Source organism: Strongylocentrotus purpuratus, unplaced genomic scaffold, assembly GCF_000002235.5.
Source record: "Strongylocentrotus purpuratus isolate Spur 01 unplaced genomic scaffold, Spur_5.0 spur5_contig_859, whole genome shotgun sequence".
NCBI classification, from domain to species: domain Eukaryota; kingdom Metazoa; phylum Echinodermata; class Echinoidea; order Camarodonta; family Strongylocentrotidae; genus Strongylocentrotus; species Strongylocentrotus purpuratus.
Genome location: NW_022145567.1, coordinates 666,355 through 688,064, shown reverse-complemented (window position 1 = coordinate 688,064; position 21,710 = coordinate 666,355). Strand labels below are relative to the sequence as shown.

The window sequence follows — 21,710 nt, the reverse complement described above, 5'->3', positions numbered from 1 at the left end:
CATACTTCTGTGTATTATCACACAGAGCTTAGTGAATATGCGCAAGACCTTTGACGTGCGCAATTGCCATTCATCAACAGTGCGACAATACACCTGACGGTGGCCTGTACTGCAACTGAAGAAGAAGAAGAAAAGAGTGGCTTTTTTCTGATGGTTCACCGTGTCATATCTGAACATGCTTTTTGGTGTGTGGTTGTCTTACTTGTATCTTCTAATATCCTTATACACATCAGCACTTACTCTGTCTTTGAATGAGATGCCAAGTACTAAAGATCTTTACCAAAGTTTCAGAGAATAACATGTAGTTTCATGGCATCATGGCTTCATGGCTTCATGGCATATAAAGCACTAGTTAACCAACCAACTTCACATGAAGAGATTTCAGTTTGTGTTCATTGATTTCATATAGCAACTGTTGTAAACAAAAATTTCGACAGTGATTTATAAATATGGTTCCATGGACCTCCAAATTTGTGAAACAGATCTTTCAATTCTTCTAAGAAGTTTGACAGATGTTACAATTAACATGATGTACATCAATGGCACAGTGATCCTTCAATCAACCTTATAAATACAGGCTCAAGACTGTTCTGGTACAGAACTACTGCGATCCAAGAAGGAGTTCTGGCCTTATGGTTCTCTCTAGTAGGTCTACAAAAAGTCTTATACAGTCAAAGCTGTCTATAGCGACCGCCTAAGAGAAACACAAAAAGTGGTCCTTGTAGACAGGTGGTCACCGAAGCAGGTTTGACTGTATATAAAGTCACTTCATTACAGGGATCAGAGTTCACTGGAACTCATTCTCGACGTCGTCATTCCTCCCGGTATATCAATCACTGAGAAGCTTGATGGTCGTCATCCTCCTAGGAGCAGGAGCCACAGGCTTTTGAGGCATCTGAACCTTCTTCATAGGAACCACCTGAATGTCCTCCTCTTTCACCTCCATCTCATCAGCTTCATCGCTATCACTCTCCGCCGTCAAGTCAATCACGTCTTCATTCTCATTATCATCTTCCTCTTCTTCTTCTTCGATGGCTTCATTGGGTACCGTGTCTTTGGCGGTTACAGGAGAACCACCGTTCTGAGATGGACTCTGGTTACTAGGTGTGGCTGTGGTCTGGTTACTAGGTGTGGATGTGGTCTGGATGCTACTAGATGATGATGATGATGCATGATCTTCTTTGGATGTTTGATGTGTAGAGGAGGAGGAGGAGGAGGATGGTGAGGATGAAGAGTTTGTGGGTTGATTGGACGGTGGCGAGGACAATGTAGTCAGCTGGATTCTCCTTGGCGCTGGCCCTGATCTGAATTAGCAAATTTACAAAATATCAACATTTTAAAATACTGATTGCAACGATTAAATACTGAATACTTGAATGGCAAGGATTTCTTGTTGAAGGCTATGAAGGGGCTAGAAGCATAGGAGGGTGATTTTCTGATATAAATCCATTGAATAATGATTGTATGTCATGAGGATGTGGGTAATTCCATAAATTGAGTATGGTTATTAAGTGATTCTAGGTATGAGGATGCAATATTATGCTTGGAAATCACTTTACAATCTCACTCTATTTAAAGGTAAAGACCAGTATTGGAAACGCCCCAGTTTCAAAAAATGAAATGGAAGCTCTCATTACCAATCATGTGAAAGAATATGTTTTGAATAATACATGATGATAAAAAATTTGCCGGGAAACCGCCTACTAATTCATATAGTTGGTAAATTTGTTTCTCTCATGGTCTGTGAGAGATATAGGGTAGTCCCATATACATCTTTCTGTGTATAGTGCTTGTAACTTTACGAAGAATGGGCCAAATTTCTTATCATTTTGATGATTCCAGAACCTTGCAGATGCTAGATGCTAGATGATCAACCTTTTCTGATCGATTCCACAACGTTTCTTTCACAATGCAATCGCATGACCATAACTAGTCTTTACCTTTAATCTCACAACTATTTAAGTCTTTACTCAGAGCCACAAATATGTGTGGGTTCCTTATGTAACAGGGACACCACACATGTCACAAAGTGGGTCCCTAATTTATGGAATTACCCATGTGGATGCGGGGGAGGGAGCTTACTCTCTTTGATGTGTGAGGGACTACATGTATAGGTGACTGGTCTTGGAAGCCTCATAATACCGATGGTAAACAAAATGTGCTACAGTCCTTTACAAGGCAACGGCATTATGAATCCTTTATAGTCTCACACCTTGGGAATCTTATAAACAATAATGTAGCAATATCCTTGGCTTCATATGAGTTAATTCTATTAAGATCATCACAGAATGACATACTAGTAGATACACTCTATTTAATTGAAATCAATCCTCTTTATCATTATCTAATGCTACGGTCACAAAGGTTCGTACGAGTGATAATTTCGTACTATTCTCCGTTTTCCATTGTCTTCCCAAATTTCCATTGTCTGAAAATCGTTGGTACGGCGTTCATAGCAGTTCGTAATGGCATTTGTGACCGAGGCTTAAACAGCATGGCTGCTGTTGTTGTTGTTGTTTGTTTTTTTTTGGGGGGGGGGGGCATCTCAGAGCCAAAGTCTTGCTTTTTGTTTTCAACTTACCCTGGTGGTCCTGATATCATGACAGGGGTGATCCTCTTAGCTTCCTTCACTCTATTTCCTCCAACAGGCTTGACAGTTATAGAGGCTGGACCACCTGCTGCTACACCAGTAGATACAGACTGCTGATTGGGCGATTTTGAAATTCCTGTATTTTGATTGGGTGATTTTGAAATCCCTGCATTCTGATTGGCCAATGTCTGAATAGACACTGCAGGAGTGGGTGAGGGGGAAGACTTGGTAGCGCTAGGTGCAGCAGGGTTAGGTGCAGAGGTAGGGACAGGTTGAGAGACGTAGGGAACGCCCAGTTCACCAGCTTCAAAGGTCACAAAGGAGCAGTAGCCATCCGTCGATGAGACGGCCAATATCCTGCCATCAGATGACCTGTCAAGTATATGATCAAACACAGAACATGACAGCTTCATTCCAGGGGGGTGTTTCACAAAGATCCCAAGTCAAACTTAACTCTAAGTTGGACTTAAATATTATGGAGAGCCATTTGTAACCTTAAAATAAAATATGTTCAAAAGCAAAAATTCAAGTATTTTAGTCTTTTCATAAATTCCACATCAAGAACATGAAATCCCCTTGATAATACACAATATGAATGATTTGAATCAACATTTTATGCCTTTAAAAATAACTTTTACAAAATATTTTCAATGATGCTAACGGCTTTCCATAATTGTTAAGTCCAACTTAGAGATAAATTCAACTTAGGATCTTTGTGAAACACCCCCTGAAGGAACATTATGATTATTCGGCTGTCCTGAGAAATGAATTCAAATACACTGTACACTCTGCCCTAGAATGGCTAAATAAAAGCAAATGATTTCCACCTTGTAGCAGGAAACAAGTACATGCACACTGAAGGATGTGCTAATGACTGATGCTAATTTTCAATATTAGGCACAACATGCCTTTCAGAATAACTTTAAACGAGACATTCCTGTCCATAATTTCCCCCCTAAAAATAGAAATATTTCCAAGTTAGGCCTAAAAATAAAAAGATGTTGTATTGCCCTTTGCGACCGACCCCAAAATCTTGAAATATACGATCAGCTTTTAAAAAAGTTTGTTTATTTTTCTGTTTTTTAGATAAATAAATATCAGCCCAAAGAGGGAGAAAAAAGAAAAAAAAAAAAAAAAAAGGAGAAAGATTTTCGACCGACCGATCCATGTTTTGGCACCTAAAGGGCAATACAACTTCTTTTTTTTTAAGGCTTTACAGTTGTGCCCTTTCTTGATAATATGGACAGTCCTACGTATCACTTACCATGTGACATCACTAAGCTGATGGTAGTGGATGTTTGAGATGAGACCAAATGGAATGCTCTGCTGGGTGTCATACAGGAGCAGAGAGTCTTCAGTTGCTACGGCAAACACCATACGGTAAGGCAAGCTGATGAGAATAGACAAGCAAATAGATTAAACATTCTTTGTATCATTATAGATAGAATTATATACTTTGGAAGTTTGTACAAGATTTGTAACATCAGCTCCTGTACAATGAGATAAAAGTTAACAAATTGTAACACATATCAATAGATCTAACATAGATGAATAGAGCAAAATAGCACTAATGCAGACAACTATTGCACTATGCAATTTTCCACTGATTAAAAAGATGAAAGCAAGTAGTCCAATTAAAAGATACTGGTAAGTTAGTGTTAAAATTGGAAATTGCATGAAAGCAGATATCTAACATATGCCTTTGAGATCAAATTATACAAACTGCAAATCTGATCAAAGATATTTTTAAAACTGTTAACATACTAAATATTTATATTTGAGTACATTTTTAGAGGATGAAATATATATTGGTTCTTACTCAAATAGCTGTGTAGCTTGGTCCTTGGTCTCAGGCTTGGTCTCAGGCTTTGAGGGGGAGCTAGCTGATTTATCTTGGACCTCTTTACTAGAATCTGACTTCTCTTGCCCTTCTTCCTTGGACTCAGGAGATGTGTTTGGAGCCGCAGCATCGGTTTCCATTGGTTCTACAGGGGAAAATAAACATTATATTCTTGTTTATGGTATCATGAGGAAAGATTAGTTTCATCTTCATATTCTTTAATCAAGTATCTTGAATGTTCATGTTCATCTTAACAAAGGAAATGATTATGTAATATAATCACAGTACGTATCCAGACCGGACTGACACTGACAGCAAACTATAACAAAATGTTCCACTGGATTGAATCTCCCCTAATGGCAGAGAGGCCAACAAGCGCATATTTGGCTGAACTTGTTAATAAGGCAGAAGCATTGCCATTAAGCCTATCCCAGGTGTTATTTACCGCCTAAGTATTTTTTTACCGAAAACGATATTACCTACTTTATATTGTTCATTGATTCTCCCATCCCTATCCTATTGTAATATTATATGGGCAAATACATATCGAACGAGTCTAAAAAAGCTCTGTGCACAGCAAAATAAAGTTTTACGTATCATATTCAAGATTCAGTTTCTCACCCACGATCCAGTAGCGATCCTTTATTTAAATCTCTTAAGTTGCTTCGTTTTGAAGATATAAATAAACTTCAACAATGTACATTACTATATAAATGTCTAAACGCACAACTACCTTCTCATTTCTGCGGCCAATTCCAACGTGTTTCAGATATACATAAGTATGGTACCAGATCATCTGAAGAAATCTATTCCTACACCATAAACGTAATAATATCCGTTTCACCGGTCCTAAGTTTTGGAACGATTTACCTGAACCTATGAGGAAATCTGTATCTCTGTTAAGCTTCTCTTGGAAGCTTAAAAAATGTATCATTTTAAATTACAATGCATAAGTATTATCCCTTTACCCAATTAGGTTGATGAGTGTATATTAATATTGTATAAGGGATGTATATGGATGTATAAGTATATTATATGTGTTGTATTCATGTGTATAATTATGTAAACATACATGTATGTATGGGGTCCTTCCGATTTTGCTGTTAATTTGTTATGTATTTTATTTTGAATTTTAATGGAAAATAAATGAAATGTTTAAATGTTTATGTATAGGCCTAAATTGTATAAATGCATGTACTTGTAACAAAGTAAATATATATGTATATAATGTCAAATATTTCAACACTACACTCTTCACCTATATCTTGCCATTATGTTGTTTATGCATGCCATACACTCCATTGACACTATGTTGCAGTCCTCTTCTTTTCCTCTCTTCTTTTCTCTTTCTCCAAGCTCTCTATCCTCCTCTCCTCTTTGCCTATCCCTTTCTTCCTTTCTTCCTTTCTCCCATTTATAATGTATAATTGTATTTATGTATTCGGGCGTACCCACTACAAGCTATGCTTTTCGGGTTTCGCGCCTTCTTCCTTGTAATACAAGTTCTTTAATTATATTTATGTTCCTACTTATAAATTGTATTGTTTGGAAGAAAATAAATGTTCATTTGAATTATGTTGAATTGAATTGAAATACTAGCTGCAAGTAGGCCTAGATCTAATCACATCGAGAGGCTTCTGGTTAATGAGATAAGCCGAGTGAAGAGATCACGTCGAGAGGCTTCTGGTTAATGAGATCAGCAGAGTGAGGAGATCACATCGAGAGGCTTCTGGTTAATGAGATCAGCAGAGTGAGGAGATCACATCGAGAGGCTTCTGGTAAATGAGATCAGCAGAGTGAGGAGATCACATCGAGAGGCTTCTGGTTAATGAGATCAGCAGAGTGAGGAGATCACATCGAGAGACTTCTGGTAAATGAGATCAGCAGAGTGAGGAGATCACATCGAGAGGCTTCTGGTTAATGAGATAAGCCGAGTGAGAAGATCTCTGTACAGTCAACCTCTGGTGCTACCACAATCCAACGTGGTCATCTTTGCAGATAACATCCTTCTGTACAGAACAATACACTCATCCTGTGAGGAGGCAGTTCTACAGACAGACCTAGACCGGGTTCATGACTGGTGCTCATCAAATCAAATGACACTGAATGTAACCAAGACAAAGGTGATGCACATTACTCAAAAGAGAAAACCTGACCAATACCCAGACTACACTCTACATGATGCACCTTTGGCACCGACATCATCATACAAGTATAGGGACACTGATTTTCCGTTTTAAAAAATGGCCTTTTCCGTTTCAGAAAATCTGGAATTCCGTTTCAGATATGGGCTGAAAAACGGAAATTCTGTTTTGCCATAGACTTTGTACACATGAAAAAACTAAAATTCCGTTTACATAAGATTTTCATTAAAACATGAACTTGTAGGGTACAAATGTTCTATTAAAGCCGCCACCTTTGACAAGCCACTGATAACCACTCAAAAACATACGGACGGGACTGGATAAACTTGATGCAAAATACTAGTGAAAATATAGACCCCTACAGGCCCTAGAGTCTAGGCTAGACCTACGAAAAAATTATCAAATGTTTAGATTTACCAACTTCAAATTCGAACTTAGAAAAGCAGACTAAAGTCAGCGGAATGTGTCAGAACACGACATATTCCTGACGGAAAGGATGAGTACCGACGTCAACGAAAACATTTCAGTCTTGGCTGTCATGTCCGCGATCGATCGATTTTAGGCGCACATGCCAGCCCCTTTTTCGAACTGTACAACAGCGTGTGTACAATCTCGCCGCACGTAGCGCCCGCTGCTGGCGTGTGTGTGCCTAGTATTACGTCTACGTAATACTAGTCGCCTAGCTGGCATAATAGGATCGTTTTGCTGTTATTTGTACCGTGTGTTGTGTCACGATCTCTATTGGTCCAGCGAAACAAAATGGCAGCGCCCGGTCTCCTAAGAATCTGACGAATATCGCTGAATATTCGGAATTATTAACCATGATTTGAGGCCCAATATATTTTCACTGCATAACGAGTCACAAAAATAGTGTAAGTTTTACGATTTTCTTCTTGAAAAATGAAAAGTTTTGAGGTAAAAGGGGTTTTCCGCGATTTTCCTTTCGAAATTGCATTTTCCGTTTCAAATGGTCAATTCCGTGAATTCCGTCCGTTTTCCGTGATCGCGGAAAATCAGTGTCCCTACAAGTACCTTGGGGTGACCATATCATCTAATCTCCGATGGAATCTACACGTTGACTTGATCGTATCTCGTGCCAATCGACTTCTTGGGTTCATTCGCACCATTACCTGTGGGGCCTCAACGCAGGCAATATTTTGCTTGTACATATCATTGGTACTTCCCATTTTGGAATACGGTATTCCTGCGTGGCATCCGCATACTGCTGCACAAGAACACAAACTCGAACAGATAAAGCGAACTGCTACAAGAGTTGCACTCCACCAAAGGAGATGCGATATGCCGTATGAGGAGCGCCTCTCTCGGCGCCACTGGACCTCACTCCAGTCCCGAAGGGATTATCACTATGAACATGAGTGACAAAGAAAGCGGACAAAATATACAGTTCCTCAGGTAGACAAAGGGACATCCCTTCACTGCTATTATGTAAAAATGTGTAGAACAGGTGTCACATGCATATTCACCTTTTTACATAATAGCAGTGAAGGGATGTTCCTTTGTCTACCTGAGGAACTGTATATTTTGTCCGCTTTCTTTGTTCGTCATGGTCGTAGTGTATGCTCTATGTGCATACATAATGAAGTGCTTATCTGGAAACATCAGATGTGAATCAATTTCGGATAATCTACAAATCAATTGTAGGCGCCTTGATCAACTTACGTTCGTTCATCTCCCATCAAGAACCCAGGTCTTATTCCTGTTCTCAACCCGAAGATTCCCAAGAATTTGGAATAACCTACCCTTCTCACTCAGGGATGCGGCTGTCCTTGTCTCACTACCCTCTTTTCTTAATCAACTAAAATCTTACTTTGAATAAACTATGAACACATGTTACAAACATCAACAGTTGATGTTTGGATATAATTTTGATTGAATATATAGTTTGAATATTAGGAGATTGATTTGTATTTCCCTCATTATAATTGATTGTATCGCACATCTCAATTTGACCGCTTAATTTTATTCTCCAATTTTTTTTTTAAGTGCAACATAATAACTATAATTCCATTCAAATATCTGCTATTTACTTTTCTTTTTTGCTTCACTTAACAGACATGCCAGTGACACCTGAAATAACATATTGCAATTTATCGAGCTTAAGCTAAAGTTTATGCATTGTCATCAATAAGTTTTTTTTATATTATATTATATTTTTTTAAATTATAATTATGTATAATATTTTAGGCATCACCTGATGCATCTCCTGGAGTCGGAAGAAAAGACTTACAGGTTATAGGAATTTTACATTCCTTTTTTTCTTCCCGGCAACTTCGGGAGGTGCAGCAGGGGAAGCCAATTTTATTCTTTCATAGCTTGTATCCTATGTGCCATTCTATTTTACCTTGTATTGTACGTTTGAAATGCCAAATAAATAATAATAATAATAATAATTTGCATGTTGTAATCACACATACACAAGGCCAGAGAAGTGCAATACATTTTGTTTTGTTTTCTTGTTTTTCTCTCTCTCTTTCAGGGCCATTCCTCCTCACAAAATGTGCTTTTCTTTCAGTCCTTTCCATATTCCATACTGTATTTTGTATTATTTTGTGTATGCTTTACGGTTAAATAAAATATCTCGAATCTTGAATCTTAATGAAATGATCCACTTTTTGTCAAATCTTACCATCTTTTTGCTCAGCTTTCTGCTGTGTACTCTCTGATTTCTTTTCCGGCGTTGCTGTGGTAGAATCCGCGTCGCTTGATTCCTGTCTGAACTCAAACAACACTGGGCAACACTTAACAGCTATGGTGGCCTTGGTGGGACATGGCAAGTGTAGTACAGGCCTAGAGAAATGGAAAGATTTCACTAATTAATATTTGAATACCAGAATTATGCATCTCCATAGCTACAACTAATAATAATAATTTTTTAAAGTCCACTCCAAATTTTATTAAACCGAAAATGGAAATTCTTTTTGCCCAATTGATCGTGAACCCGGCAGCCACTGAGCAATGCCAGATCGACGTTGCTCTATCCCTTATTGTTGAACGCCAAACAAGGTAGCAGCAACTCCAGTCTTTTAATGTCTTTTGGTATGACGCGGCCGGGGTTCGAACCCACGACCTCCCGGTTGCGAGGCGAACGCTCTACTGACTGAGCCAACACACCATGATGATACCATCCTGTGATAACTCCCAAGGGCCTATCTAGGATCATGGTCATTTTTCAAATTGAGAGGTTGTTCAAAGGGTAATCATTCAAGTGGACATTGTCTAGTCGGGAACTGAGTGGTGGCTGTCCTACAGATTAATTGTTCTGGGGAAGTTGTATGGATGTTGCCAAGTGATAATTGTCATTGTGCACTGGTAATTGTGATGTCTGGATGCTAATTGTCCAGCAGAAGGGGGATGGATTATATTTACAAGGGGTTGGTAGAGCATCTACATGGCATTTCAGACCATTGTAAATCTATAGACTAGAATTCATAGAAATCAACTATCCTTTAGAAATAAGATGGTGACTCCTCAGCAAAAAGCATTTTCACTTTAGAAACAATGAATTTCACCAATTAGATTCACATCATGTATGTGTAAAGCGCCATGAGCGTCAGAACCTGGTGGGTACCGGCGCTATATAAATAACCATATTATTATTATTTATTTATCAAAATTCACATCTGAGAGTACAAGAGAGAAACAAAATATCATTGTCAAGGGTGGCTTTTTAACATTAAACCGGACTTTGCTGTCATGTCCAATGAAAAATGGATTCGTTCACTTAGGAACTTCTAAAATACATTTGTAGGCGAATATCATTTAGCCCTAGTCTTTGTTATTCGCTAATGAATATTCAATTCAATTTAAGTTTTATTCAATCTTGTCAAAAATTCCTAAGCCTAAAAATGTGAGTTTACATCAAACATACAATCATATAAAAGAGCATTAAAAAACATAGCAAATGGGAAAAAATATATCAAAATAAATTAATGTTACATCAAAACATCAAAGCAGTAACAAAAGAACAAAACACTGCCTTACTTTGAGAAGGATGAAGTAGAGAATACATATGTTGTGTTGAGTACACTGTCTCCTATCTCCAGGATACCAGCAGGGACAATGAGCAGCTCACCATCAGGACTGAACGCGAGCCGTCTGAAGAAGGACTTCATCGTGTCATCATGGAACATACGATACTGCTTCGTCACACCCTAACAACAAATCAAGTGAAGGAAGAAAAAAAAATGTATGATTCCTAATTACCTTTAAAGGCCCATTGTACTACTTGTAGCTACTTGCTCCCTCTATATAGAAAACAATGCCTAATCGGTGACCATTGGTCCCCCATGATCCTCTTTTTCTCATGTTAATTGAGAGCTGAGTTGATGAGATAGCCACCTGTAAGTGACCTTCCTGGGTGGTCTAATCCCTCAGCCAAACTAGTACAGATGGGCTTTAAAATATTTTCTTTCATCTTCAAAGACATCTTTGGTTCCTTTTCCAGTTAAATTGTTGACTATAATGAATCCTCCCATTCCAATAGGAAATAGGTTAAGATGTCATTCAATCTATCATGCCAAGCATACCAAGAATACACCCATTTTTTCCTCCTTCAGTCGTGGTGCTCGATTAACTTCTTTCTGGTCTAAAGAAAATAAGGCCTTAATTCTATCATATTTAAAGGTTTCCTGTCCCATTTCTAATCATATACGCTGCAAATGTTTATGTTGTCCCAAACTACACTTAGATCCAGGGCCCTTAGGCATAGATTCATTGCAACTGCAAGTAACAGAACTGAACAAGTTTAAAAAACAAAAGACAATAGGACTATTTTCTTGTAGAAAGATTTTGTTCCCTCTGGCTACTAACCTCTCCATTATTACCGGCTGCTGCCAAGGTCAGCTTGTTGACATGATGAATGCATCGATTGTTGCTCAGATTATACACTCTCATTGATCTGTGGTTTCAGAAAGGAATTCAAGTAAACAATATCAGTATTACCAATCAGCTACATATTTATAAACATTGTTCCAAACAATAAATGCATAGATACTGATCTGTGTTTTAATGCATGGGTAGATTATCTAAATGATCAATATCATAATACCAAATTATTGGTGCAGGTGACACTTCCTAAAATCTAAGAGAACCTTGCTTCACCATTATGTTATTTGTAGTTGCTTGGTTTAGCATCACCTAATGGCATCTACTTGTTAATTGTCGTTTACTATTAATTGTGCGGCTATGTTCAGCTCTGTCTTGGGTAGCGCTTGACCTCTCAGGTTCTTTGATGTGTGTTTAACAAAATGCTTTACAGTTTGCTTGACTGACTGACATCTCCTCTTCTAATTGCCTGGTGGCAGCGGTGGGATCGAACCCACGCCAAAATGTCGTTTAGCATATTCCTTAATTAAGTGTATGATATTACATGCTTCTCCTGTATTTCATTGGCAGGTAACGGTTGCTCTATGACATATGCTCATTAGACCTCTGTTATTGAATCTTAATTGGTAATCATATTCACTGCAATCTACATGCTGGCCTTTATCTCAAAATGACACTAACACCATTTATACCTAGGCTAAAGAACATTTATAAACAACATATCGATGGGTCAGCGACACAAGGACGTATCTCCCTTTTTGCCAGTTTGAGAAAAAAGTGGTTTATGTGTCACTGAGCACTTGGGCCTTAAGGAGTTAAGTCTATGTTTCACTAGCCATTGACTTCAATGGGGTGTTGGTTGGAGTTAAGTCTTTGTTTCCTGGAAAGCGCACATTTTTCTGAACATTTTGATATCAAATACTCATTTTGGCAAAAATGTGGAGTTACGTCTTTGTGTCACTGAACCCTCGATATATCTAAATTAATGTAGAAACCCCAATCTCTCTTAAGCTCTGACATAATTAGGGTAAAATACTTCTGTATATATATATATATACCTATCACAGCTGATGGTGGCACAGAATCTGTCCTTGGGATCCCAAGCTACTCCTTGAACAAAACTCCTGTGATCCTTCAGAAGAAACAGCTTCTCTCCTGAAAGATAGACAAAAAGAATTCAATAATAAGAACGACTGTCCTTTACAAAGCGTTTTTTTTTCCTTAGATCCTTCAATTCAATTCAATTCAATTCAATTTATTATTTCATAAAAAAAATCACATACAATATATACATTGAGAAGTGTACTGGATCATTATCACCCGATTAAAGCCGATGGCTTGAGAGAAGTGGGTGGACCCATAACATAAATGACAAATGTGGAAAATACAAAACATTAAAATTCACAATAAAACAATGCAAGACGTATACAGGACATTACAAACTAAAACACAACAATAATACAGAACGACATAATCTATATGGTAATTGTATGCATCAGGGAAGTCATATATATATGTGGCAAGAATACGCAACTTGAATTTCGACTTGAAGACGTTCATCTGATCGGTAGTTATTCCATAAATTAAATTTTCATTACATCACAATCCACTGTCGTACTACCTCATCTAACGGCAATAAAATGTCAGTCTGATGATGCCTGCAGCAACGAAAGTCTCACAGGTAAAATAACCTTTTTTATTGTGAATTGATGAAAATTCAATTTATTGTTTTTTCCTGTTTATAAATAACTAATCCAAGCAGTCAACATAGAAATCAATGTACTGTAGAAAGAGGTAGTACTAAAGTTTAGCGGTGTTTTATATGCTACAAGAATAAAGGAGTATTTTGTCAAAGACTTGCAAGTACATGTTTACTCTCCATTCTCCCCCCCCCCCCCTCCATCCCATGTGGCTTTTAAAATTGGCCTAATAACAAGATTTCAAAAAGACATTTCAAAGATGTTCTTGTCAAAAGCAATACAATACAATACAATACAAGGACATGAGGACAGAGCAATGTAAGTCTGTTCTTACAATCAGAAGGTGGGAGGATTGCATGTACTTCTTACCTTTCTGTGTATCCCAGATGATAGCACTGTTATCCACCGAACCTGAGATCATTCTAGATCCATCAGATGACCAGGAGATATCATAAACATCCTCAAGATGACCCCTGTAAAAGACAGATAATAACTTACAATCTCAGTCTGATTCAATATTTGCACTGGGCTTTCATTTGCCAAAGATAAATAATAATAATAATACATAACATTTATTAGGCGCTTAATACTGATGTTTCTAAGCGCACAGTGTTCTGATTAAGAGAAGACTATAACCCGTAGAATTAAATTAGAAGAAAAAGCAAAAATACAAAAGTAACATAGATAAGGTAAGAAAAACAGTGGCAATCAACTAAATAAAGACAAATATGGTGCGCACCTCCATTGACCGACGCACAACTGCAATTTAAAATTTGAAAAGATAGGTTTTGAGTAGAGATTTGAATTGAGATACAGAGGGGGCGCAGTGAATAAAGGCGGGCAGTTTGTTCCAGAGAGCGGGGGCAATAACTGAAAAGGCGCGGTCACCATACCGGGTGTTAGTGCGGGGTCCAGGTGTTAACAGTAATGTGGAAGATGAACGAAGTGTTCGTGACGACGTACGGGAACGTAAGGATATGAGATCGGAAAGGTAAGAGGGGGCTAAGCCATTGATAGCTTTGTAGCACAGGAGAAGAATTTTGAAGGATATGCGGTGGTGAATTTTAAGCCAATGTAGTGAGTTCAATATTGGAGTTATGTGCTCTGATTTACGCGAGAGAGTCACAAGCCGAGCAGCGCTATTCTGTACCCTTTGAAGTGGGACTAGATGTGACTGAGGGAGGCCAGAAAGAGAAGAATTACAGTAATCGATATGGGTCGAGACAAAAGCATGGACTAATTTTGAAGTTGTGGGTCGGTCAAGTAGCCTCCTGATTCTACTGATCTTATATATACCAAAGGAAGCAGACTTACAAATATTACTAATGTGTTGTTTGAAAGTAAGATTGCTGTCAATATTTAAACCAAGGTCACGCACAGAAGCACAACAACTGAGAGAGCCATCACTCATAACAAGATCAGGAAAGGGGTCTGAGTTCCGAAATTTAGAAGTAATATGAATCATTTCAGATTTTGAATCATTAAGGCAGAGACAGTTTTGAAAAGACCAGGTTTTGATTTCATTGAGGCAACTGGTGAGTTTGTTCGCGGCTACTGTCCTGCTGTTTGGGTGAAGAGTTACATAAATCTGGGTGTCGTCTGCATACATAGTGTGTTGAATATTCTGATGAAGGTTAATAACATTTGAGAGAGGGCTGGTGTAAAGAATAAACAGGAGGGGGCCGACCACGGAACCCTGAGGAACGCCGCAGATGAGGGGAAATGATTCCGAGTTGGTGTCATTGATGATCACCTTCTGAGTTCGGTGCATGAGATAGGAGCGAATCCATTGAAGTACGGTGCCGGTGATGGAGAAGTCGTTCTCTAAGCGATGGAGTAACAGGTCGTGGTTGATAGTGTCAAATGCGGCAGTGTAATCAAGCAAGATGAGGACAGCTTCATTACCCTTATCTACAGCTAGAAGTAGGTCATTTAGGACCTTGACAGTTGCAGTCTCAGTAGAATGATGATTCCGATAGGCAGATTGGTGGATTGGAAACAAACCGAGATTGTCAATGTGGGCTTTCAGCTGTAGTGACACAATACGTTCCAAAACCTTCCCAAGGAATGGCAGGTTTGCGATGGGCCTGTAGTTCTTAAGTCCATTCGTGTCGAGACTCGGCTTCTTTAGGAGGGGAAGAAGCAGAGAAGTCTTAAAAGACTCTGGAACTATTCCGGATGATAACGAGAGATTGAACAGTTTGGTTATGTGAGGAAGGAGTTCATCGAGGACTTCCTTTAGAAGCCAGGTAGGAATCGGATCTAGCTTACAGTGTTTAGAAGGAAGTGAAGTGATGAGCTTCCTGACTTGTGAGAGGGATACAAGGCAGAAATCAGAGAGTTCATGACGAGGGCCTGGAGCAAAAGATCTTGAAGCTGGTGCTGGTACTACATTAGGGAAAGAGGATACAACTTTGGCGACTTTTTCCGTGAAGAATGTAGCAAATCTGTTGGCGAGTTCACTATCAGAAGAATGATCTGGAAGAGGTGAAGATTGAGTGGGCGTTGAGAGTGTCTTCACAAGACGAAACAGTTCTTTAGTGTCAGCATTCTTGATGAGATCTTTGAGATACGCTGACTTCGCATTGAAGATGCACTCATAATATGACTCGCATTCACGGCGGTACAGCTCTCTATCAACAAAAAGTCCAGACTTGATCGAACGACGTTCCGCACGACGCCTTCGCCTCTTGGCTTCCTGGATATCATCGGTAAACCATGGCGCATCAGGTCTGATTGATACAGTCTTGACCTGGATTGGAGCGTGCTCATCAATCAACGTCCGCAAAGATGAGTTGTAATGCTCCGCGGAAGCAGATGGACAAGATAGATCAGGAAGTGAATGGAACATTGTGTCAATAGAGTTGCGTAGAGAGTCCTTGTCAATGCTGCGATATTTCCTGAAGGAAACCTCTTTCTTGGGATTCTTCGGCCTTGCGATATTGACAGTGGTGACAAGTGCACAATGGTCGGAAGGCATGGAAGATAGCGAGTTCACGTTGCAGACATCATCCGAATTCCTTGTGAAAATCAAATCTAGAGTGTGACCTGCGCGATGGGTTGGTTCACGAACATGTTGCTTGAACCCTAACGAATCAACACATGTCATAACAGATTTTGCAAAATTATCATTGGGATCATCAACATGTATGTTGAAATCACCCAATAATAGAGGAACATGATCATCTACAACAGCACCTTCAAGGAGAGTTGGAAATTCATCCAAGAATGTGCCGTTGGAGAGATTATTATTGGCAGACGGGGGTGGTCGATAAATACAGTACAACCTTACAGCAGATGAAGGTGTCAGATTGAGTGTGACATCCAGTAATTCAAAAGATGCAAAATCATAGTTGTTGTTCAAGGTACAGCGAGCCGTGGATCTATAGAGAAGCAAAATCCCACCGCCCTTGGAAGATAACCGGGGTCGATGGGTGAAATCATAATTAGGCAAACCAGATCTTAGATCAGCTAATATGAGACCATCCCTCTTACTGTCTCCAGAGAGCCACGACTCGGTGATGACTAGAACATCTAGATCATGTTCAACAATCAAATCAGTAATTGCGTGTGTTTTATTGGTCATGGAACGTGCATTCCAAAGGCCAAGTTTGAGGCTATTGGATGATACCGACATTGGTGGAGGGAAATCCGGCCTTGTATCGTACGCCGCCCACGTCCGCGATGAGTTCGACGTCAGCGACCGATGCCAAGATCGCAGATCCTGCTCCAAACATTCATGGGTAGTAAATTAAGTGGCTGGTTATTAATCTGATGGAGATCATTCAAGTTGTATGAAATATGTAAAGCTGTACAATCAGCTGAATAAGGAGGTGAGTTGATATGGCCAATATTGGAAACATTCTCAGTGCGATTCACTGGACCAGGATTGGGCTGGATATCTCCAGAATTAAGGAGACATCGAAATGTAGCTGTCGAATTACAGTAGTATAGTATAGGTTGACTACAATATTTGAGATGTTTACAGTGGGGGCTCTTCATGTGTGAGCCAGTACAAGTGAAACATTCCTTGGTTATATAGGGCTGATTCAAAGTGTACAGAATAGAAATAACAAGCCCTATAGAAAACAACACTTTCAATGGCTTTCCATCCATTGTACAAGCAGGAATAGCTTACATAAAAGGAGCATACAAAAGAGACTATTGTGAATGTCAGTACATTCAAATGGTATACAAGCAAAGTACCAGTAAAGCTTAATGCACATGCCTGTACAGTAAAATTGAACAAGAACATCAAACATTAAACTTAACAGAAATACTGCAAATTCACACCAAAATACACCTTACAAATTAATTACCTCTGTTCCTTGACCAATATCAAACACAATGTTGAAAATACAAATACTAAATCCAACCAAAATTGGTGAAAAATGAAACAAATTACAGAGCTCAAAATGAGAGAGGCTACCTATAGAGGTGCACACCAATACCAATCAAGATGTTAAAGGTTATGGCTTTGGTTGCAATCCAGTTCAACGTTTTGTTTAAGATTAAGCAGGGCTTCACTAACTTGGAGGGGGGTCCACATTGACCCGTTTACAGTTTATATGCATTAGTCCTATTTAAAATTGTCTAAATTTGGGGGGTTCAGACTTTAAGGCCCATCTGTCACGGATGCCTCTTTATGTCAGCCATGGATAAGGGTTAGGGGATATCCAAATAGACAAACAACGTTGGTAAATAACTATCAGAAAAGTCTTTAGAATTCCCTTAAATGGACAAGCTAGTCTCAATGAAACCGAAAGCTAACACAGGAACTGACATTTGCCTTTCAAATCAGAACACTGGAGTGAAATGGACATTAATAAATTCTGAATAGGCATACCCTAGAGTCTTAATTATCGAGGGTTCCATCCTATATTAATCTATCTATGAAAAAAGCATTTAAGAACATTCAAATCTCACCTGAGAGTCTTGAGTGTAGCCCATGTCTCCTTACAATCTTCATCTTCTTTGCCGAAGGCTGCTGCTACATAACCAATCTCCTGCAGCTTCCAAAGGATTATCAACCCATCTAGTAAACACAACATGCAAAAAACAACATTTTACTTAAATGATTCTCTTGTATTAAATCTCATTCACTACATTGAGGGGGAAAAGGAGAAGAATATGTATTTGACTACCGGTAATTAAAAGTAGGGTCTAGTTTGAAACTAAACAATTAACTCTAAAAACTCTCTAATTGTCTGTTTCTAATTTTTAGAAGAATAGAAGGTGATTAACAATGAGGAAGAGAGAGTCAGGGAAAGGAAAGGAGAGGAAAAGGAAGGGAGATAGAAAGAGAAAGAGAAAGAGAGAGAGAGAGAGAGAGAGAGAGAGAGAGAGAGAGAAACTATAGACAAAGATAAATAGAATAGTGGAATACAAGGATGAGAGGAATGAAGAAAGGAGATGGAGAAGAAGCGTGAGCACAAGAAGAAAACTACAAAGGAGATAAAAGGAGGGAACTGATGTGAATTGTTAATGACTAAACAAATTCCAAGGAGATCATGAAACTTCTTGATTATCTTACCGTCTGCCCCTGATGCTAAGGTTTCTCCATCTGGTGAGAACCTGACCACATTAACTGCTTTGGTATGGCGGGAGAGACTAGCAGCGAAGGTGGGTTGTGCCTTGCCATCATTATCAACACTCACATACCATACCTATCAATGGGGAAAATACAGAGATTATGAGAATAAAATAGATTATGAACAAAAGTTAAGAAAAGTTGCAACAACCCTGCATTTTCCTATGCAAGTTGCAATTCATGCTTCATTTGAAATATTTAAGGATTGGATGAACATGAATAAAGACACTTTTTGTAATGACAAAAATTCTGAACAGGGAAAACAACAACTTTGCATCTCATTATGGCTTTACGCACGACAAACTTGCCTTCACTCTTTACACTGCAATGTCTATAAAGTGTTACAATTAAAGTTATGACTGGAATCAGATCCAGGCCAATGTCTTGTTGGAAACAGAGAAATAGCCTAGCCCTAGACAAGGCTAGACAACAAACAATTTCTAGTTTCCTACATCTGTCTACCATCTATTCTTGAAAGGAGTTTCTATATTTACCAAAACATTTGTGTCTGTACTGGCAGTTGCTATCCTGCATAATGAACGTTTCCCAGGTTGAAAGTCAGCACTGTAGACAGGATCGCGTCCATGCCATGAAATCTCAGGAGTCTCTACCTTCATCTGTAAGTCCAAGAAATTTAGAAAAAACAACAAAGAAAAAAGGTGGAAAATGTTAAGAATTATACAATACAATTTCACTCTACTTCTCCTCCTCGTACTCTCCTTTGCTTCTCCTTCTCAGTTTGTTTTCTGTTTGTATTTCTTCTTAGTGAGCACTAGTCTAATTATAAAATTGTATTAAAAAAAATTCACTTGACTAGAATTTAGAAACCTATGAGTATGAGTAGACTCTGGACACCCGGCAACCCCTCCCCCCGACACATATAGGAGCATCACTATCGATCCTGGCTGTGTAGTAAAAGCAGGGGGGGGGGGGTTGTGGGGTTGAACCCCCCCTTTGGTATTTTTATGTGAGTAAACCCGCCTAAAACTCCCCCCTTTGGTGTTTTAAAAAAAAAAAATTTAAATAGTGTCCCCCCCCCCCCCCCATGCTTAGTCAGTGGCTGGCTGAGTCGTTGCGATTTTTTGGCCCGATTACAAAAAATTTAACCCCCCCCCCCCTTGAAAAAATCCTGCGTAGATCTAACTTGTTAGATCTATGCTACTGGTGTAGATCTAGAGTCTATGTGATATATTGTGTGGTGTGTATATTTGTGTATGGGTCTAATAATACCTGCCTCACAGCAAGCATGAAGTGCTAGTAGATCTAGAGGTCAATACGCATTCTTAGCATTGCATTTGACTCTCTATCATGCTTTGCTGGAGTGCCTCCCCCCGGCCCTGGGGGCCGTTTCTCGAAACCAACTCCATGACAGTCATATCTTTGTCGGCGACCTACGGAGATGTCATGAAGCGGATAAACCGTTTCACAAAGCATGTGACAGACATGATATCGATATATCGCGATACTAGCAGCTCAAGAACATAGTCTTTGTCACGATCCATTTGATTTATCAAGAATAACCCCAAACAAGTTTTGGGGCTAAAATTGTTCAAAAAGAAATATATACACATAAATTCTCCTAAAATAAATAATAAATAGTGTCATTATCAAATGTAGATAGCCAAACGATTTTCTTATTTCTGTAAAGATTCTTAAATTGAAGAAAAACCGGTGAGTGTTTTTTTTTTAACAGTCGAATGAAAAGTTAGTTGAAGGATACCGTAATGTGATAGTTTATCAATACATACTTTTTTTTTTATTGTGACGAGGAATTTTAGGCAAAATACCTTTTCTCAGCCAGTTTTTATTCTAGAGTCTCATAAATACTCGTTATATAATTGATTTGATATTGAAAATATAATTTGGAATTTGGCCCCAACGGTATGTGGTATCCGAAAAAAAGACTATGGATCGACTATAGAAAACGGTGTGTAACATTCTTACCTCTCTTATTTATATGTTATAGTTTAATGATTTGTGATTTAATGTTTATAGGGTCTATTCAGCTTTCTAAAGTTTCTGTATAATTTGTATTGTCACTTTTGTACATTTGCATTTCGCATCCCAGATAATTACGTACCGAACCCGTCTATATTTTTCTCAAAATGATAGTGAAACTAATCGTCCATTTCGCGACCCATGGAATGGCAACAAACTGACTTGTGATGGTGCCTTACAGTTACAGCAATTAAAAAGATAGATCTATGACTATGTATGACAGGTTCGGAGCAGTGTACTCGCTTGTCGCGGAAGTTGTCGCTCATCTTGGCAAAGACGGCTTCGTGAAACACTTAGCTGACAAGTTGCGTGACAGTGGCGAGATGTCGTTGATCTTGTAGTTATGACGGTTTCGAGAAACGGCCCCCCGGCTGCTAACAGTAACAGTAACAAACAAAAGTAGATTCTAGACCTCAGTTAAGCCGTATTCAAGGCATTTGTGGTTACCATTTTTTTTTACCAGGGGTAGCTAGGGTTCTGGCCAACCCCCCCCCCCCCCCGCCACTGATCATTCATATCCATATGAAAGGCCTGCCTTTCGATAATTGAATAGATCTAGACCTACATGTACTATGTAGGCCTACATGTAGTACTTGGAGTTGGACTGCACTGCCGCCTGCACGTACCTGACCCGGCCCGTCATCATGCCAGGACTGTACCGGTACTGCACTGTACGCGTACTGTACTGGCCGAGGTCGAAAAAAACATCGTAACTATCACTCAGTCAAAGTCACTTAAAAATCATAGTTAGAATGTGTATTCAATTCCCACAAGTGTTTAAACATATAAATTATTAACGAATACTTACTATTCATCACCCTCAAAACAGAAATCATACACATAGAGTAAATACTTACCGTGTTTTGATCGAGGTAGTGGGTCAAAATGTTATTGAAAATTTCTCAAAAGTTCCCGCGAAATAAAATAATTATAACAAGAGAGGGCAGTAAGAGAATTGAGTAGTCTTAAATATTAGGCACATTAAGACATAAATTATCAAAAG

General features: G+C 38.8%; 1 protein-coding gene across 1 annotated transcript; it reads right to left on the bottom strand.

Annotated features, from left to right (window-relative positions):
* Window positions 1–713: 713 nt before the first annotated feature.
* LOC757293 (chromatin assembly factor 1 subunit B) lies at window positions 714–21,678 on the bottom strand. The gene is made up of 13 exons (XM_030998270.1): window positions 21,565–21,678; window positions 19,204–19,326; window positions 18,653–18,785; window positions 18,046–18,154; window positions 13,489–13,592; window positions 12,478–12,574; window positions 11,405–11,492; window positions 10,577–10,746; window positions 9,222–9,382; window positions 4,410–4,575; window positions 3,855–3,980; window positions 2,582–2,962; window positions 714–1,304 (listed from the first exon to the last, which is right to left on the bottom strand). The coding sequence occupies exons 2-13, from the start codon at window positions 19,324–19,326 to the stop codon at window positions 830–832; spliced, it is 2,133 nt and encodes a 710-aa protein (XP_030854130.1). The 5' UTR covers window positions 21,565–21,678; the 3' UTR covers window positions 714–829.
* Between the last annotated feature and the right edge of the window lie 32 nt (window positions 21,679–21,710).

Bases quoted from the DNA above. Each gene is read 5' to 3' on its own strand.
- LOC757293 (XM_030998270.1), bottom strand. From the start codon at position 19,326: ATGAAGGTAGAGACTCCTGAGATTTCATGGCATGGACGCGATCCTGTC. The intron at 18,155-18,652 runs GTAAGATAATCA...TGTGTTTACTAG, and splicing joins CTTAGCATCAGGGGCAGACG to ATGGGTTGATAATCCTTTGG. The intron at 10,747-11,404 runs GTTAGTAGCCAG...ATTTGTTGTTAG, and splicing joins CAGCCGGTAATAATGGAGAG to GGTGTGACGAAGCAGTATCG.